Source organism: Halichoeres trimaculatus, unplaced genomic scaffold (assembly GCF_033239565.1).
Source record: "Halichoeres trimaculatus isolate MK-OKI-2021-1 unplaced genomic scaffold, fHalTri1.1 fHalTri1_scaffold_23, whole genome shotgun sequence".
Lineage (NCBI taxonomy): Eukaryota > Metazoa > Chordata > Actinopteri > Labriformes > Labridae > Halichoeres > Halichoeres trimaculatus.
The window spans coordinates 7,615,977-7,635,843 of record NW_027437201.1 but is presented as its reverse complement, the minus strand read 5'-3'; the positions used below and the strand labels follow the sequence as shown (position 1 = coordinate 7,635,843).

The 19,867-nt window shown below is 42.7% G+C and overlaps 1 protein-coding gene across 1 annotated transcript in view; it reads right to left on the bottom strand.

Moving 5' to 3' along the window:
• Positions 1-19,867, bottom strand: part of nrg3b (neuregulin 3b) — a 324,753-nt gene extending 304,886 nt beyond the window's left edge. Inside the window, exon 1 of the mRNA XM_074663848.1 lies at positions 17,455-19,867. Within this exon, the coding sequence (XP_074519949.1) occupies positions 17,455-18,277 (823 nt within the window). The 5' untranslated portion in view covers positions 18,278-19,867. The remainder of the gene's footprint in view (positions 1-17,454) is intronic.

Genomic DNA, 19,867 nt, shown 5'->3' with positions numbered 1-19,867 from the left:
TTGATAATGGACAGCCCAAAGGGCATCATCCCTACACAATTTTTTTTCAAAAGGCATGCATCCACAAACTACCCATTCACAAACATCAAAAGCGATTCCACATCTCCCTCTGTTTGTATTCCTTTCAGGCAGCGCATGACAGGTGTTTTATAGGGCGGAGCGCTGTTTTTGTGGATGTCCTATCAATGATTCAATGCGGCACATCAGATAGAAGGGAGAGACTGAGAGAAAGATGTCTCTGCCTGCATGTGATGTTCAGGGGGGCTTTCGATGTATAATTCACCGGGTTGTCTGACGGGTGGGGCGTTAATGTGACGGATGCTCTTTTCAGTCTGGTGAAGATTCAGTGTTCTTTAACCTTGAATCTCTTAGGCTACTTTGAGCATGAGCTGTGCTGCCAAATGTCCTTTTATGATCCTTTGATCCTTACAGGGTGCTACTGAAGGACCGCCATACTCCACACACAGAGAAAGACACACACCGAAAGGGAACATCACGCACACTTTTACTCAAAGATAATTGACAACTGGCTCCTTCATTTAACTTATTTGCGCAGCGGGTGGTGTACAGTAACTCGCTTTCGCCTGCTCAATCAACTCGCTGTGAGTAATCAAACATCCAGGAGTGCCATGAGTAATAAAAACACCTGCTACACTTATATCCAAGACTAAAATTATATGAAAGGCTGGCAGGCATGATGGCTGATGATTTGTTTGCTCCCTGCTGATTCTATTGCAAATGTAAGCACAATGGGAAGTCTGTGCTTCAGCCACACTTTATATTTGTGTTTATGCAAATAAGAAAAAGCGCCTGATGTAGTAGAAATGAGATGAATGCCATTTCTACCCAACATCTTTTCATTTTATTTTATTTATTTATGAATTTCTATAAATTGCAACCACGCTTTGCAACACAACACATATGTTTGTGTTAATCGGCAAGCCCAGGCAACAAATCCACTGAACACAGCCATGTAAAATGGCAGATTAGGGGAATATGAAACACACTCTGGAGTGAGCGCCATGCAAGGGCTTTTGTCTTGTTATCTTCCAGAGTGAGTTGACATTATCCCCATGGATAAGGTTTTACCATGCATGGATTACCACATGAGACAAGCTGTGTGCGCCCCCAGGAAACCAACATGAGCCGACCTTCGCCAATCCCCATCTCCCTCTCCGTCCATCTCTCTTATTTCATTGGCGCCACAATCATCACACCTGGAGCTTCTGACACACTGTTTGGAAATAACGGCGGCTGCGGTAACTCCATAAAGGGGGGGCATGAGGCTATCGTTCAGTTTATGTTGACAAAAATATTCACACTGCCAATTTGTCAAACACAGCAGCTAGGTTTGAAAGCCTTAAGCCTTAAAGTGCCACTTCCCAGGTGCCACTCTGACGTTATTTTGGCATGTGATGCTTTGATAAGACTTTTCAAGCAGTGCAGATACAGAAGCAGCAATACAAATCCAAAGTGAATCCAGGAGATAAATTACCAAAACAGTGTAGAAAAAGCTAGTTACCAATGATGAAATCTCCCATTATCGATTATTTTAAAGATGTGCAAGTGTTGCAGTTTGGTCATCTGAGGGTACCCAAAGTTATAAAAGCAATAATGTCAGATCTTGGTCGTAACCAATACAATCATTATCATTTAGTTCCTAATTTTTAAGACTGATCCACCGATGTTGTACATTTTATTTCAATTGGAGCTGGGAATTATTTTGATTTTTCTGGTTATAATTCTAATTCCAATTCTTTCCATTGATACAGTAACTAATATTTTTTTCCCAATTCCATTAATTTTGGATTGAAGAAAAAAAATATCAGCCAGTTTTATGAGCATGAGAGCTCTGCAACTTTAACAATTCGTTCCATGTAGCTCAGTAAACGCTTTGTCATATTCAATGTACTTGCACAAATGTGGCAGCATATGTTTCACTTGATGTGTCATTAATTATGTAATTTTGCACATCAGCAGCTCCTGGAAGACATGTAAAAGAATCCACAGGGGAAAAAAAACTGAACATGTTCCTTTTTTTTTCAAGCTACACTTTCAAGTCAGGTGCTTCTGTTAAGGCTATGTTATGATTACTGTTCAGTGCCTTTTATGTTTTCTTTGTAAAAAAGCCATCAAAGAAAAGCCAATAACATACAGTACATTCTATAAACATACTGGATGACCTTTACCACGATGGAAAATTAAGGTAAGGGAGAAAAGCAAAGCAGTAGAAACAGCTGGTGAGAAACGCTCTGAGTTGTGGGCAGTACTGAAAAAATGTGTTTATTGACATGAGCCTTAAAGGTCCCATATTATGCAAAAATCACTTTATTAAGTCTTTTTGTGAAATATGCTGGTCTTTGGCTTTCCTCCAAGGCCACAAAATGTGATATTTAATGAAAAAACCTGCACTTAGTAGTGCTTGTGAAGGTAAAATTCTGACCCAAAACGAGCTGTTTGGATTTTGGGGATTTGAAGACGTCAGCGATTCCCTTTTTTGACCAATCAGGAGCAAGTCTGACCTGATTGGTCCACCGGAGCAGATACCCCCGCCCATTCCTCTCCCCACTGAGAGAATGCCAAAGTTAGAGAGCCATCGCTGCTCTGTTTTTGGCTGTAAACAGTCATATAGTTCCATGCACAAGCTTCAAATCTCAGAAGAAGACAAGATAACGTGGCTAGAGTTTATTCATCAAGGAAATGTGCCAGCTACACTCAGTAAAACTGTGCATGTGTGTGCTAGTCACTTCATGGCCGACTGCTTTTCCAACTTTGGACAGTACAACAGAGGGCTAGCGAATAGACTGGTCCTGAATCCAGGCGCATTACCAACCATCCACCAACAAACCTCAGACCCTGGAAATGTGAGTATTTTAAATGCTGTGTGCTGTGGAGCAGATGTAAGAGCTTTTTCTCAGTGCCCCCCCTGTCTCTGTGTTAGCTTCAGGATGCTAACTTTAGCTGCCGTTAGCCTGTTGTATTAGCCTGTAATGTTAGGGTAAACGAGCTTTGCTGTTTTCTAAACATTGTGCACTCAGAGATCGTGGCGCTGCTCTCAGTGACGCGGAAGAGCGGGGCGGTATCAGCGGTGGCTCATTTACATATGAAGGCCACGCCCACTAAATCAGAGCATTCTGAACAGAGGGGCTATGAGAGCCTGGAAACAATGCTGCTGTGCTTGATTTATTGGCTTTTTGGACCAAAACATGTTACTACCATTTCATGAAGACATCAATGATCCATAATATGGGACCTTTAAAGCCGGCTTTTCCTTACCCATGATCAACTCAATGCCAACAAACATTAAAATATCTTCTCAGAGAAATATTGTAACTTCAAATCCTGTGGTTGAAAGTTTGCTGCAGAGAGATAGCTTTCCTTTAAAGAAGTCTTACTAAAGTTGCACCCATATTATCCTGGGGAATGGTATTTCACTGTTCAGTACCAGAGTTTGAAAAAAGCTGTGGCTCCATTCTCCTTTTCTGTAATCTCACTTTCACACCGATTCCACAGTGAGGGATCAAACTGATCCTGGTCGATTGTAAAGCGGGAATCATTTCTGTGGTCTGGTCTTCAGCCACTTATAACTTTATGTACAATAAAAAAGTACTTATAGTAAGGTCCTAATGACACATGGAGCCAGTGTTCTTGAAAGACACTGCTGTGTTATGAGGGCATACTATTCCATAGTCTATCAGTCCACTACTGGAATCCAAGGCTCTTTCTCTTTTAAGTTTGAATCTGAAGTGGAGAAGGAGGATGTCTGCTGCTCTGCTGCTTCTATAAAGAGGAGAGGAGAGAGTAGGAGACTTGTTTCTGAGGCAGAACTATGCATGAACCCAATAATTAGAAAACAAACCACAAAGACTTCCAACAGATGCATACATGAATCACCAGTGGAGACGGTAATGCATTAACCATCAGGAAGTATAAAGGGAATGTCTGAAACAGGAATAAAACTTTGGACTTCGATGTCTTAGCAGTAGCATGTTTAAAGCGTGAAAAAAAAACCTCTCAGGGGACATGTTTTTAATTTTCATTATCTGGGACAGAGCTCATGTCATGCTTAAAACATCTGGTGTGAAGATGGCACGAGGAGGCTTTGCTTTGAGTTTACAACTTAGGAGAACAGAAGTCAGAAAATTATTTATAAATTCCTGCCTTTTGAAGACTACAGAGAGTTTATTTGTAAAAACACCAGATCTGAGAGGTGTAAATTATTGTTGGAAACACTAGCTAATTCCTCCCGGCATAATACATGAAGATTATGTAACGCTTTACAAATAACAGATGAAGTGGATCATCTATTTCGAATCCAATATGACATGTGGGGCAAGGTGAAAAAAGATGCGAATGGAAGCAATTACGTAAGGCGCAGATCGGTGATGGAAAGTGATAACAAAGTATTTTACATCCAAGTTTCAGGTCCAGGAGTGTACAGAAACTTAAATACATGTCTGTATAAGAATGCAGCACAATTGAAAATAATAACAGGGGCATAGCTTGTCTCGCTTGCCGTAATTTCCTTGGAGATTACTTTCAGGAAGTGGCGACAGCAGCTAATATGAAATGATGAATGATACTCTTATCTCTTTTGGTACACTTCTCAGATAAGGCCTCTCATTGGCTGCTCTTCTTGTTGTCAGCACTGTGAGGTGAGTGGAGGAAACCCGCAAAGAAGAAACGAGAAAGCAAAGAGAGCAGGAGAGAGGAGGAGAGGCTGCCTTAAAAATAGAGGACGGGATGATGAGAATAAAGGAAGGAGAGTCTAAGTATAGAGGCATGAATGATAGTGTGAGGGAGGCAGGAAAAGAGAAAGAGAGGTGACCTCCATCTCCACCTCCACCTCCACTCGCCACAACAAGCCTCTCCATCTCAAACAGGGGCACGGTGGCACATTTCCCGTCGCTGGGGGTGGCAGCGGGCCACACGTTGCAGTGAATCAATCCGACTGCTGCAACCTCCGCAATCCACACTTTTCCTGCCGGCTCGTCATGTACCCAGATGCTATGTGCGAAGAAAAGCTGGTGAGAAAACCATGATTCCACATGCCGCGAATACCTCGGTTTGAGGTCGTGACTGAACAGACTGTTAGATACAGGCAACTTAGGCACTTTGGAAGACTGTTAGTACAGACAGATAGAGAGTGAAAAGAGTAACTGCTGGACTGTGAAGGTCGGTCATTGAGAGAAGACCACTGGCTTAGATGGAACATCAGTGCCTCAAACGAACAAAACATGTTAGCTTAGTTTTCTGTAACTCCAAAATAAAGGGTTGAAACCATAGACTGTATAGAGAGTGGACAGTGTAGATTAGAGACCGTGAGGGATTCTGGGAGAATCTGAGTGGAGCCGGGTGGCAAAGTAATAATTTTATTTTTTCTTTCAGGAGTCCAATCACTTCTTGACTCTAGCTCTTGAAATATTTCACAATCCCTGAAAAAAATACACAAGATCGACAGCTGTCCGTTTATAACCTTGTAAAACTAATGAAAACAAAACTATTCAGAAAAAAAGAGAAATTGAATACAAGGCAGCCAAATGATATCGTCAAAACACACAACAATTCTACGAAGTGTATTAATTTTTTAAGGTTTGACCACAGCCCATCTGGAATGACTGGGGAGCCTGATTTTTTTTTTACCTATACTGGAGCAGGTTTTGAGCCAAGCAAAATGACGTCCATTTTTTTCTAGTTGAAAAAGAAAAAAGTAGAAAGCACCAAAGAAGAAGAAATGAAAGCAAGGGCTTCATAACTTGCAGACCCTGGAGTTTGGAGTCCCTCCAAGTCACACATCAACTGTTACCAGGTAAACAACAATAACAATATACCAGTAAGAAATAAGGGTTCATATGATCCTGTTACACAAGCTGACATTAACAATGGGAGACCTATTAAAAAGAAGATTTTAGCACCATAAAAGCCCATATAAGATGTATTTCACTCCTTTATGACCCATCACACAGCTTTTAATATGTTGCTTTAAAGGATATGTGGGCCATAAATATGTTTTCATAATGGTTAATGAAGGCTTTATGCAGCCTCTGCAGCTGTAATCCCTCCAAAATGGGACTATATATCTAACTGAATAAAAGAGACCTGAAGCTCTATAATACCTAAATCTCACATGGCACTGTAGTTGTGCTGCCACAAGCACTTCCTTCAACAGAATAAAAAAAAAAAGTGTTATTAGATTCATAGCATCCCACCGAAACCTGCCTCAAAGCTAGATGCCAACTCCCTCACCCCCCCACACCTCCACTCCCCAACCCTCCAGCTCCCACTTTTTCCTCTCCTGGTGTTCGTTTGCAAATTGATAACGGAACCCGAGACCCTGCAGGGTCCGTAATTCAATATTGGGATCTAACAGTCTCAGATCAGATATGATGGGCTGTAATCCTCTCTGCGTTGCCACAGCCACATGCACTCCGATATCTCTTATAGCCCCTTGAGCTATCAGCAAGCCACTGTGTTCTCTTCACGTGAATGAAAGAGTGAGGGGATGAATGAATGATGAAAGAATGACTGCGTTTTGTAGATTAGAGGCAGGGCAATACTGGTATCAGTTGCTAAGACGCTCGAAAGCTCTGTGGCAGACTTGTGGGTAAGTAGGCATGACAGCATGTGATTAAAATGAGTGAATTAGTGAGAACTCCCCCTAGCACACACACACACACATCACACACACTGCCACCACCAACACCATCAGCCCTGTCCTTAAAAGTGTTCTCTACTCTTCATTTCCTCCAATTTGAAAAGATATGAAGTGGGGGAGACATGTTAGGAGACAATAATGATACTGATGTTTACTTTCAATTAGGGTTATTTCTTCCCTTGGGCTAAGAACACCTTTATTTCTCAGCAGTAATATTAGTAACCATTAACTCTCTATGTGTGGGCTATTTCAAGCAGGCATACAAAGAGATGTAGATAACTGATAAAAAGAAAGGCTCTCATTAAAGTTTGGATCTAATCATCATGTGTGCTTTTATTGCAAACCCCTGTACAGCTACACCAGTACCTCTCATTTCAAAGGGTGTTGTATACTACATCAGTCAATGGATCAAATATTGAAAACATGTTTTATTTAGGCTCATGAAACATTGTCAAATTGTTTTCATTCAGCTAACTGACTTTGAGCTAGTACAAAGATTTTCAGGTTCTTCCAAAGTATCAGGGAACTTTGAGTTCCAGGAACTTCTCTTTGAAGAGCTTCCTGTTGTCTGCGACCAGAAGTCACGTGAGGATTATTTAATTCCAGCCACTAATGTAATTGCTATAAAAGTTATTGTACTACTCTGCCAGAAACATGAAAGGCAAAAAAGAAAAAAAAAGAAAAGAAAAGAAAAGAAAGAAAAGAAAAAACAAAAAGAAGAGAAATGAAGAGAAAAGAAAAAAGAGAAAAGAAAAGAAAAGAGAAAAGAAGAGATAAGAAAAGAAAAAAGAGAAAAGAAGAGAAAAGAAACGAGAAAAGAAGAGATAAGAAAAAAGAAGAGATAAGAAAAAAGAAGAGAAAAGAAAAGAAAAGAAAAGAAAAGAAAAGAAAAGGACGTACAGCAAAGATGATGCCACATTGACTGACATGCAACATGTACATCATTAGCCCATTAGCATGAAGGGTATTCAACTTGTGGTATTTTTATTATGCTTCATTACATCACAAATGGATTCACTGAATCAACACTGACAAGGAGACAAGCACTGTTGACAAAGCAGATTCAATAAACCTTACATCTGAGACTTAAAGTAAGAAAACAGATTTCAAAATCCATAGCAGAGATTGAATCGGTGTTTTGGTCTAAAGAGAAACCCTGTCAAATGGGGACTAATAGCTGAATGCATTCCTCATGAACAGTATTGGATTAGTTTAACTCTCAATCTTAATCCAAATTCAGACCCTGATTGCTGCTACCATAATGCAAAAATATCTTTAAAAGGTGCCTCGAAATGTTCTTCTGTTGATAGCTTGGACAAAAAAATATCTGCTCCTCTTGCCTTTCCAAATTACTGGTTGCAAATGGCAGATTACCCTGGAAGGAAAAACATAACTTTCTCTGAGCTGACATTTGGGGTACTGACGAAAAACTCATCTCCGTTGGTGACCAGGTTTTCCCAAAGACCACCCCACCTATCCTTACTCTACACTGAAGCCAGTGTTGAAGGCATCCCCAGTATAACTATATGTATTAGAAATAACTCAGTGATTCGTGAAAATATAAGCTGAAGGTGACTCTTAATTATTTTTTCTGCTTGAGTATTCAAGGGACACATAATAATGTCAAAAACTATGAGAGCATTGGTGCCTTCCCCTTTCCTGTGCAGTAAAATCATATACCATGTGTTTCAGCCATTAGACCACTGAGTATGGGACATCTCAAGCACTTTATAAAAGGGAGGCTTCATCAATTATTCACACTTCCGGCCAACACACATTCCACATGTTTCCCTTCCCATACATTAATATTTCAGTCCCCCCCCCCCCCCCCCCCCTCAACTTCTTCTCTCTGCCACCTCCCGGTGGACATTTTGTCTACATAAATCACTCAGTGACATTAAGAAGACCTAAGATGGCTTCAGCCAGTACTTACAGTAGGCATGCAGCTCTTCCGCCAATCTATGGGTCCCTTGACAACTGCATGCGAGTCAAATGTCTCTCAAAAGCATCAGATACACTTTGCAGGGTATTGTTTACAGCAGCAGCACAGAGTTTTGCTGGTTGGTCTGCATGTGCATACAACATAACAGACACCTTGTTTGTGTTACCGGACAGAATCTGATAGTGGTCCTTCTGAAACTACTGAGGAGTAACAACAAAAGAGCTCTGATAAGCTGTTTGGGATTTTCATTAGTGTGCCAATACTTCTATTGTGTTCCTTTTTGTATCACCAAGGACCTCCCTGTAAACACCACAGAGGGAAGGACTGTTCTTCCCTGAGACTCAGTCTCTCAGGGAAGGAGAGTTTCACACCTTTTAGCGCCCCCCAACAAGCCCTGTATGCTTCAAGTTAGAAAGAGGTTAAGACCAGGGTCTGTCAAATCAACAGAAGGAGGCAGGATGTAAACACAGCCTGAGAGGAAGTGTTGCCTGAGAGGCTCATCCAGGGGATCAAATGTCCTTCGTGTGGAGGACGGCATGCAACAACAATCTGGGGTCTGTTCTACGACGTTATGCAGATGACTCTATTCTGTACCAATGAACAAATGGGACAGGTCAGTAGCCCTTTCATCTTTGTGTGTCCAAAGCATTAGCATCTAATTCATGGTGCAAATACTTCAGATGTTCATCTTACTGATTAAAAATGCCCAATTAGTTGTTTGACCATTGTAATTAAAACGTGCACATGTGCAATTGTCATGTCCCCATTTAACGTCTCCCTTGTCTCTACACTGGACATCAGCCTGACACCACATTTAAATAGCCTCTCTGCAGAACACACAGATAATTAACTCCTGCTAGAGCAAAATCTGTATCTAGGAACCACGTGACTTTATGATACAAACACGCACCCAACACGACAGCTGTCACAGATTCCCTGGTAAACACTCGATCAAAGATGGATTTCAAGGACGATGGGGAGTTAACTTCCAGTATGGGAGTTCTGTTCAACACATATGTCTACCTATGATCTCTTCTTCCCCATGCGGCTGTCTCGGGCCTGTACAGTGAGGATAAGTATGAGGGACGTTTGATTTAATAAAAACACAATCCTTGATCTGGTAAAACTGTATTTTCCCATACTGTAAAATATGTAGCAGTTGAGAGAAATATTCAATGATTACATTTCCCAATCCCACGCCGCCCCAGTATAGTCAGTCTCAGGGAACCACCCATAGAAGCAAAGAGAGGTATATAAAATGTCACACAATGCATAGATAACCTTGACTGATTTACATAGCCGTATCATTCACTTCTGTATGGGATACATCATGCAGACGTTGTCGTGACAGGATTGAAGAGAAATACTTGAAAATTCAAATATGGATAATACCTTGAGGGCAATCTGCATAAAAATGAGAATGATAACAATAGAAGGGGTTGAATGGAGGTTTGAGATATGGAATATGTCTGGCCAAGGCTCTTTTACTCCACAGAGATGAGTATATGCCTTTACCTCGCAGCTGGATCCTTACCTCCAGAGCATGCTCTAAAGGTTTTTGACAGGCTTTGCCCCAAATAGGATCTTTTTTCTTGCTTTTGTATCTGACATACCCTATTTCTGTCCCTCTGCTCTCCCTGTCTGTCTTCACCGGGCTCTTTCTCTTCCTCTCCCTTATTGATTCCGTTAAGTTCAATGGCAATGGAAAGGGCACGGGGATCAATTCCCGCAAAATTTCAAGCATTCGCCTGGTGTCACTCCTGGATAATTTGTCCGCAGGCTCACCCCTGCTGAATGCACTGATGTATTCTGCTTTGTAATTGGTGCCCATCAGTGTCAAGTGTCTCTGCTAGCTAGATGTTCAGGGCAAACACTGGAGAATGCTGCATATTCATTGATTTGCATGTGCTAAATGTATGCGACTGTCAGCTACTGTCTGATGACTCCAAGCAATGCTAGTATCTAAAGATGCTGCATGTCTTCTAAAGAAAAAAATGTCAGACTAATTTATATTAGCTGATTGTAGAAGAACCAAAGGTCTTTCTTTTGGGGTTGTATATTTATATTTTTGCATAATAGGAAGACTAATGGAAGCCAGCCGGCTCATGCTGTCAGAAGAATTACATGCTGCAGTATGTCTGAGGGCATGGCTTTGCTAATGCCTCCCCCAGCTATGTTAATATGAATTATTTCTGTTTCTAGTATTGTAACATTCATGCAAGCACTCCATGGATGCTGAAATAACTCCCCATTCATTTTAAATAATTAAGCTTTTCTAAAAACCTCTTAAATGAGAATCTGATTAGCAGTGACCACCGTGGACACGCGATTTTGCATCTGTATCGCTGCAGCTTACACAGGTTTTTTCCTCAGAGGTAAATCATATTCATTGCATACGACAGCCTCAAGCACTGAGCTCTACTGCTGCCGAAAAAAGGCATTACTCAATGTGTTAACATCAAATTGCACCATCACAGTGCTCTTCAGAGACTTACAATAAGTCACACGCTGAGTTGAGAACAGTTTGGGTTCAAATGTTCCACAGCTGATGCATGAGAGCTCCCTTACCAACCAGGAAGACGTGTGTAAAAAAAAAAAAAAAAAAAAAAAAGACATCAGTGCAGCTGCTCTTACACACTGTGCAGGAGCAGCTCCAGCTCGACGGGCCAGTCTCGACGAACAAGCAGAGCGTGTCTCAGGAGAGACAGAGGGGCCTCAGAGGAAGCCCGGCAAATCTGAGCCTGACCTCCCCAGAGAGACAGACATAGAAAGAGAGACAGACTGGATTTTTATCTTTGTTTTTAATCCCCCTTACACGCTCCACTCGTCCTACAGCAGTACTTTGTGCAGGCTTCATGTATAGTGAGGAACAAACAAACAAAGCAAAACAAAAAAAAGAACAACAAAAAAAAGATAGAGAACGAACCAGGAGCTTGTGTACCAGGAAAAAACATCAATTTCTGTTCCTTTCTTTCCTGGTGACATCAGAAAAAAAACAGTTATCTCTGCTGCCGTCCTGTGTGCTCCTTACTGAAAGAAAATAATCAGCTGGGGCACAGATCTGACTTCATGGCTGTATGATGCTAGCCAGAAACTCAAGCTGAAAGGCTGTTTCATTAGCCTCGCAGCATTCAGTTTGACATTTGCCTCTTGTTAAGCTGTTTTCTGTCTGCGAGGGGCTTTATCTTGCCTGTACCAATCATTGTAACCAAAGTATCAACAGTGAATCTACATTAAAAGTGGACAACAGAATGTCAGCTATCACACGCTAAACAAGGTCTTTAGCGTGGAAATATATGACCAACAGACAGAGTTGTAATAAAGCAGAAAGGGCACAAGAATCAATTTTAACTTAATTCTAAAAACTGTAAGAGCTGTCTGTTCAGGATTTATCTGCAGTCTGACCTGCTCTGAACCCACTGATGTCCTCAGTCCCCAAACTGGTGCTCATCAGTGCTAAGTGCTGTGAGCTAGCTGTTCAGGGGAAAATGCTATAGAATGATGCTGACATGTATGCACCCACATCTGCTTAATCTCAACTAAAGCACTCCTAAATGTTAGTTTTGACTCACAGAACAACAGTAATCCTAAATTGTAGCTAAACAGTTAATTGGTAATCACCTTTACAGTTTCATATTAGCATTTTGCGCTGCGGTTGTCAAAATAAGACTCTAGTTAAGCATTTTAATGTGAGTATTAACCGTGTAGCCCTAGTTGTCAGTTGTTAGCCTTAGCAAAGGGGTTAAAATCATAACTGCTAGTCAGTAATACTAAAATAAATCCTACTTTTATCAACAGGTTTGACACTAGCCTCTTTTCAAGCCATTTTATTTTCTGGAATCATGCAGTAACCGAAAATTTCAACATTAGTTTTAGCAATTTATCAACTGTAGCACTAGCTAAAAGACTTTAGCTTCAGCATGTTGGTCAAAGTCTTAATTGCTGGATGGAAATACAGGATGAAAGGCTTTCTTTTGTTTTCAAAAGGTTTGACTTTCTAACTTACCATACGCCATTTTATTTTCAAAAATAATGATGTAGCATTAGCACCTCAGCCTTAGTTTTTAAAAAATGTATCAAAAGTAGCCCGAGCTTGCTAGCCCCATTTCCATTTGTCCTCCCCTACCACACTAAAAGCATGAAAAGCCCAAAAAAAGTAAAACAAATAAATAAATAAATAAACAAAGCCCTAGCTAACAAAAGTTAGCTTAAGGAAACTGATACAAGTCACTGCCTTTTGGAAATACAAAATAAAATGCTTTGTTTTCAACTGTTTCCACAACTTCTTGTTCAGAAATCCTGTTTTTTGGAATCATGCCCTAACCAAGCACCTCAACCTTAGTTTAAGAAAACTGTATCAACATTAGCCCTGGCTAACAAGCATTAGCTAATTAGTGCTAACTGGAATGACAAGCAACATTGTGTAAGCAGGTTTCATGTTAGCCTCAAAATAAGCAGTTTTGAAATGAAATGAAATGAAAAATAATGAAATTAAATGAAAAACACTTTATTTATCCCAAAGGGAATTTCAGTTTTTTCCTATTTGTTTGGGATGTTTAAGCCATGATTAATGGCAGTAAGTTGAAACAAGCTAACTAGAGTCTCCCTTTCTTTTAAAGAAATATTAAAGGTGAAAATAGTGGGATGAACATAGCTCTTTTACTGCTGTTCATCCATTTGCAACAGTGATTCCAGGATGTGGGGCTTTAGCTATTAGGATCCTCTGAATCCATTTTCTTTGGTGCAAAAGGAGCCAACTGGTAAATTAAACCCATGAGGAGAGCAGCAGCAACACTTTTTCATCTGTTTTAAATGCCTTGAGTGCACAGCTGTTCTGATTTAATGGCCGTTGTTTCAGTCAGTTGATTTACAGACGCCTTGATAGCTGTGTCTGGCTCTCTGACAGATGACTTTCTTCAAAATGAGTCCCACCTATAACGACGCTAAGTTACTCTGTTGTTACCCAACTGGGGAAACAGCCACTGATTTAAGTGAAGGGCAACACCAGACCTTTGAGTCCCTTGACAGAAATTATAATGTGAGTGGCGATTCACAAGTCTGGAATCAGGCTAGAGAGATGTGCATGGAATTACAAGCACGCTTCACTAAGGAAGATTTCTTACAACTGAGAGGGGAGTGGAGTGGGACCCGAGCCAAAGCAGCCATGGTTTCCCAACAGGCTTTCATTGTGCTCTGCTCCACTCGCCTGCTATTTCCCTATTCCTGAGCCACTGGGGGTTGTATGAAGAGAGTGGTGTGGGATCATCTCAGATAAAGACAAAACTATGATAGATTCATGAGTTTATGGGTCCACACATGCTACATGCTTGTCTCTGTGCTCACGAGTGTGCCAGTTTTTTCCACGTTTGCCCATATGCTCATGAATGCGAGCCGAGGAGCTAACGCGCAAAGGGAGATAGGAAGCACAAAGGCACAGCAAAAAATAGACAGAGGGATACAATGGCATGGAAAGAGGACAAAATAAGCATGAAGAAAAGGCAGAGCCAGTGAGAAAGGAAGGGATAAACGATAAAAAAGAGTGAGGTAAAAGATGTCATTGTCCCCAATGGACCGAGCCTGTCTAGATCTTCGCCAAACAACAGGAGCAATGAAATAGGTTGAGTGGGGGGAAAATCATGTTGCTGCCTCCTCCATGCGGCACAGATTATCTGAAACCCGAGAACGTGCTGTGTAACAGCATCAGCACACAACTTAAAATAAAATATGAGCTCACTTAGCTGTGGGTAAAGACGAATGCACCTGAGGCCACGTTTTACTGAACGTTTCATCATCACCAGAGACATTTCCTCTGTACAATAGCACATTAAATATGCTTCATTGCATAACCCTACATACTATCACAGAAAGCCAATGCAGCACAGCTTCAGATGTGGCTTTATTCCCCAAAAAACCCTGGAGTAAGCATCATAAAGGCTGCTTTGCCCCTTGGAATTCTGTGTTGGTATTGTGCATGTGATATTGCACATAAATGTTTTACATGTGGGCCTTTGTGAATAAAAATAAATAGCACAAGGCCTGTGTGAATAAAAGTAATATACAGTGAAGAAATTGCAATACTGTTTAGACTAAGCAGAGGGTAGAATGACGTTCTGCAATAACACACAAAGCTGATGAAGAACACCGTGAACACCAAACTGTCTGTTTGAGCCTTTAAAATGGGCATTTTCATGTAAATTCAAACCATTCTCAAATACTGGAAGTGGTAACATGATAATTTAATGGCCTGTCTGGTGGTTTTATACAAAGTAATGCATTTGCAAAAAGAATCAAGCATCCCAAAGCTGAGAAACTGATAAAGCAAAAACAATCAGTGGTGATCACCCAATAGTCGAAGCTTATCTGTTGTTAAAGCTCGAGCATGATTTAAAGGTGCAGCATATTCAGCGGGAAATCTGTTATCAAACGCTTGATCCAGAAGAAATTATTTCAACCTGATTTCTATCACAGATGTCTGATAGCACAAAGACCCTGGGCCATGGCAGCATTTTCACATCGCAAAACTTTTTAGTTCCGCAGCACATCTGCCAACTGAGGTCACACAGAAAAAGACTTACCCTGTCAGATCATATTAAAGCTTAGGGAAACATCACATCATCACATTATACACATTCGAGATCCATTCTGTAACCACATACTAGGCTTCGAAATTTGATGTTTCTTTTAGTTTCTCTGTCATTTTCTCTCAAATATCACCAAAAAGCATGCTGGATGTTCCCAACATGTGTTCCGGTGCCACCTGTAGCCTAACACGTATTTTCCTAATGCAGGGATAAAGATTTCACAACTGGGGCAACATGTCAGCCCACCCTGCCTGATGTCGACACAGACATGATGACTTAACAGCAACATCTGTCGAACGGATAACATTTTCTTCCCTCTCTTTTGCGTATGTATTTGTTAGCAGTGTGGTGTATTGAATAAGCAGTGTGGATAATGTGCTAACATGGATGTAAAGTGTAAAGAAGCATGGAAGTCTCTATAGGAGGTGGAACTGAGGAAGAAAAATCGACACTTAGCACAGTTTCCCTGACTGCCATTGAAGAAAAATAGAAAGTATGATGTTGCTTTCGAAGGCAGTGTCCTTTCATAGCATACAGTACAAACAGATGTGTCCTGATGTTCACACAGGGGGGCTGCCCGCTTTGGCAGCTTTCAGCTGTTTGGCAGCTCTGCTGTGTGACGTCATCGCCTCTGGAGTAAAGGATTGTACTACAAGAGGAGTGTGAATGAAACAGTCCTGTGTGCGGACACGTCTACTCTGTACCAAGTGTTGAAATTCAGTGTTAGTAGGTGAATTCAGGCTTAGGACACGGGAATTAAGGATGATTTCACCAAACATAAGCTTATATGTACGATCTTTTCCTTGAGTAGAGTTGTTGACTGTTACCTTCACTTTCTTTTCACACACTCCATCACAGTTTCATCTGCTTTGTAGCTCATAAAAATAACAAATATTCATTCCATTCCATTTTATAACCACTCAAAATAATTCTCACAGAAGCTTTAACATAATAATTTTATCAAATTTCTTGATTATGCATAGATCTATCTACAGGAAATCATGGTAATAAGTGGCTACAAATAGACCATGAGCCAAAAGTGAGTTTTAAATCAAAGCTGCCAATTAAATCCCATGTTCCAACAGAATTTATTAAACTAAGATCGCCTGGAGTGAGAGAACGAAAAACCGTCTCCACAGTCAGTGCTCATGATTTGACTTGCATCCTGCCCCACCCACGTCTGAAAAAAATACTGTGATGTTAAAAACATGTCCCATGTGGTATGAATAATCAGGAAGCTTTCCGTCTTTATACAATACTAAATATGCAAAATTCACTGCTCCCCTGCTTTATACCCTCTATCTCCCCGAAGCCTTTCCCTCAGTTAGCCCACTCCATCTGCCATCTCTCTTCCTCACGTCTCCCTGCTCCCACTCCACTCCTCATTCCCTTGCTTTGTTGTGCTTCCTGCTTTTCTCTTCCTCCCCTCGCCTTCCTCTTTAGCTTCTGTTGTTTTTCAAAGTATAGCACCCTCGTTTTCTCCATTTCCAGCCTCATCTAAATCCACTTGTCCTCCGCAACCTCACTCTCATCTCTGTTTCCATTTATTTCCCCCCTCTGAGCCTCCTCAGTGTCTCCCTGCAGTGCGAGAGCCGTACCTGCGACACTCCGCTCCCAGATATCCTCTCATCTGAATGAGATGTGTGGCCCTGCTGTATCTGATTCCTCTAGACAGGAGGTGAGAGCTAACCTTTCTCCCACTTTGACACCTCACCAGCTCCTGCTATTTGTTTTCATAAAACAAATATGCCGTCTTTAGTCACCACTGCCATCACAAAGCTTTAACATCCTGACTCCGGCAGACAAAACAAAATAAATTCTTGTGGATGGAACCCGGCCTTAAATGGTGTTTAAACCAGCGTGCGAGAAAAAACCTCCTCGGAGGTAAGATTCATATCGGCTTAATGCACAAGTGAAAGATAAAGACGAGAGGGGTGAAAATACTGAGAATATCCCCTGATATCTGTCTGTACTAATGAATACGATTAATGTTAAGCTGCTGGAGTATCCACTTTCCATGTGAGTATAAAAGGAAATAATTTATATTCTGAGACCATGAGTCATATCAAAGCACACTGGACAAAAAGTTTTTGTTTTTTTAACTGATGGATAAAAGTCTATGTGATAACTTCCTGCTGTAGTGACATACCATTACTGCTGCTGTAAAGGCCCCGAAAAGAGCTCTCGTCAAACACTCAACTGAAGTTCAGCAGATAACCTCACACACAGCTGCTCTCAGTCTAACAGCTCCGTACACCCAAAAACAGTGAACTTACGTGTTCGGAAGCGATGCTGTGGGCGTGTAGCCGGGCCCTTGTTGCCTCGAGGGTGATTCCAACGCGATGTAGGCTTGGCCGGGACTGGCTGGGAGGGGGTTGGCTGCACCTTGACGGTGGTCTTCACAGTAGCCGTAGTGGTGGTGGTGGAGGTCGTGGTGGTAAAGGTAGCAGAAGTCTGTCCTGGCTTTGGGTTGGCAGCTCCGTTGCGCCCATTACTGGGACCTTTCCTGACAGTGTTGCGAGGGGGCACCTCTTTAACGCTGGGTGGCGGGGCGAGCCTGGTGGCGCGAGTGGTGGTGGAGGTCGTGACCACAGTCCCACGGTTGTGATGGTGTGGCACGCGGTTGCCATCGCCATTGGCAGAGCTTCCATTGGCAGAGTGGTTCGCTGGTGGACCCGAACGAGTTCTTGGCGGGGAGGCGGTACCGTCCGCGGCTAGTGGCGTGGTAGTGGACACCATAGCTGTGGTGGAGGCAGCTGAAGTCGTGGTGGCTGTGGGAATGTCGGGCCCTTTGGGCATGGCACTGGGTTTGGAGAGGAATATAGGGTCCTGACCGATGCTACCTTTAGGATCCACCAAATCAGTTGGGACATAGTCTTGGACTGAACCCACCACAATCCATTTCAGCAGCATGAGACTGAGTCCTAGTCCCACAAAGCCCATCACCAGGGGTACGGCACACAGCCAAGTCTGCTGGCGGGGCCACACAGCACAGGGGCCGCAGCGTAGAGGGCCTGGGGCTCTGGGAGAAGCTTGTTCAGCCCCTGGCTCCTCTAGCGTCATGGGTGCTAGAGGGGTGGCACCTGAGCGGTCACTCATACTGACAGGTTTTTTTCTTTTCTTTGTCTCTAGGGTGATTCAGGGGTCAGACTGGGGGCCAAATATTACTCAGGCATGTACAAGAAAGGGGGCATGGTGAGGAAGAAGAAGTGCAGGGCATCTTAAGGAAGTGCCCACACAATACTTAGCGTAAACATCTACATGCACAAACATGAAGGATAAACACAATCACCAGGCAGACATGAGATCACTCACAGTCACGTACGGCTAATTAAACACTGGCACTGTCCTCAAACGCATTCACAAGCGATATAACCTACACTCCCTCTGGCGGACAACACACCAAACACGCACACACAAACACGCGCTCTCAAACACACTCTCTTACACACTCAGACACACGCACACACAGATATGCACTAGTCTACACACTTCCACAGCAGCACACAGGTTATGGACAGGTGAGAGAGCGAAGCGAGGGGGCGCCTCACTGTAGTTCAGCGCTAACGAAGCGGTGATAAATCCCAGGATGCTTCACTCCCTTGTTAAAAAAGCCGACGTTAAAAAAACCGAGGAGGATATCGATCCGCTTCAGGCTGGAGCTGTAAATCCATGTGTGTGCGTGCGTGCGTAGATCAACAATCCAGGCTACGGCAGCACCCTTCTCCACTCTCATTTGGCTGATTATCGGCCGCATAAGGTCCTTAAAACACAAACCACGACTCCTCCTTCATTCTCTCAGGCTTTACATGAGTTATTTTTACCTCTTTTGCATGCATCAGAGAGCTCTCCCTCCTCTCTTGCAGGTGTCTAGTTCAAGTTTGCCTGTAATAGCACCCAGTTCTGCGTGCCCGGCCAACGTTATGGGCGCTCCAGCTGCCGGTAATCCAGAGGGTGAAAGCCACCGAAACTGTTCCCAGACAGGGCAGAAGAAATCTGATGTGATCTGCCAATGAGTCGGGGGGTGGTATCCGGGATAGCGAGCTAAATCCAAGTGATCCGGGTCCAATCCCTCACGCCGACCACCCCAGTCTGATGCTCCCGGAGTGACAGCGGTGCGTCTCCGGAGCTGTCTGCTCGTACTCCGACACCGTGAGAGGATAAATCCGGGAGAGGGGTGAAAAGAAGAAGCATTTACGATTCGTTTACCTTCGCTGCATTCCCACAGTGGTGCAAGCAGCAAAGAAGAGAGGATGGAGGGAAGGAAGGAAGGAGGGAGGGGGCTGCTGCTCTGAAAAAAATGATGCGGCGGCTGTTCTTGGAGGCTGCAGACAGAGAGAGAGAGGGAGAGGAAAAGAGGATGGAGGGAGGTGAAGAGGAGGATGAGGAGGGAGGGGAGGACGCTTGCTCAATCCGCGGTGAGTGATGTGGGTTTCACGGCTCCTAACCCATCCGGCGCTCTCCTCCGGTTCACCGCCGTCCTCAATACTCCAAAGTGACGACTACAGTGAGTGCCCCATCTCTTCTCCTCCCCAGACTCCGCTGGTGGAGGTGTTTGCTGACTCCCTTATCAGTCCAAAGAAAAGGGAAGAGAAAGAAAAGATTACTCTAGGTAGAAATAGGTAGAGGGGGAAAAGAGAGATGCGTGTTGGCTAAGCTCTGCAGCAGATGCAGATAGAAGGCAGGGAG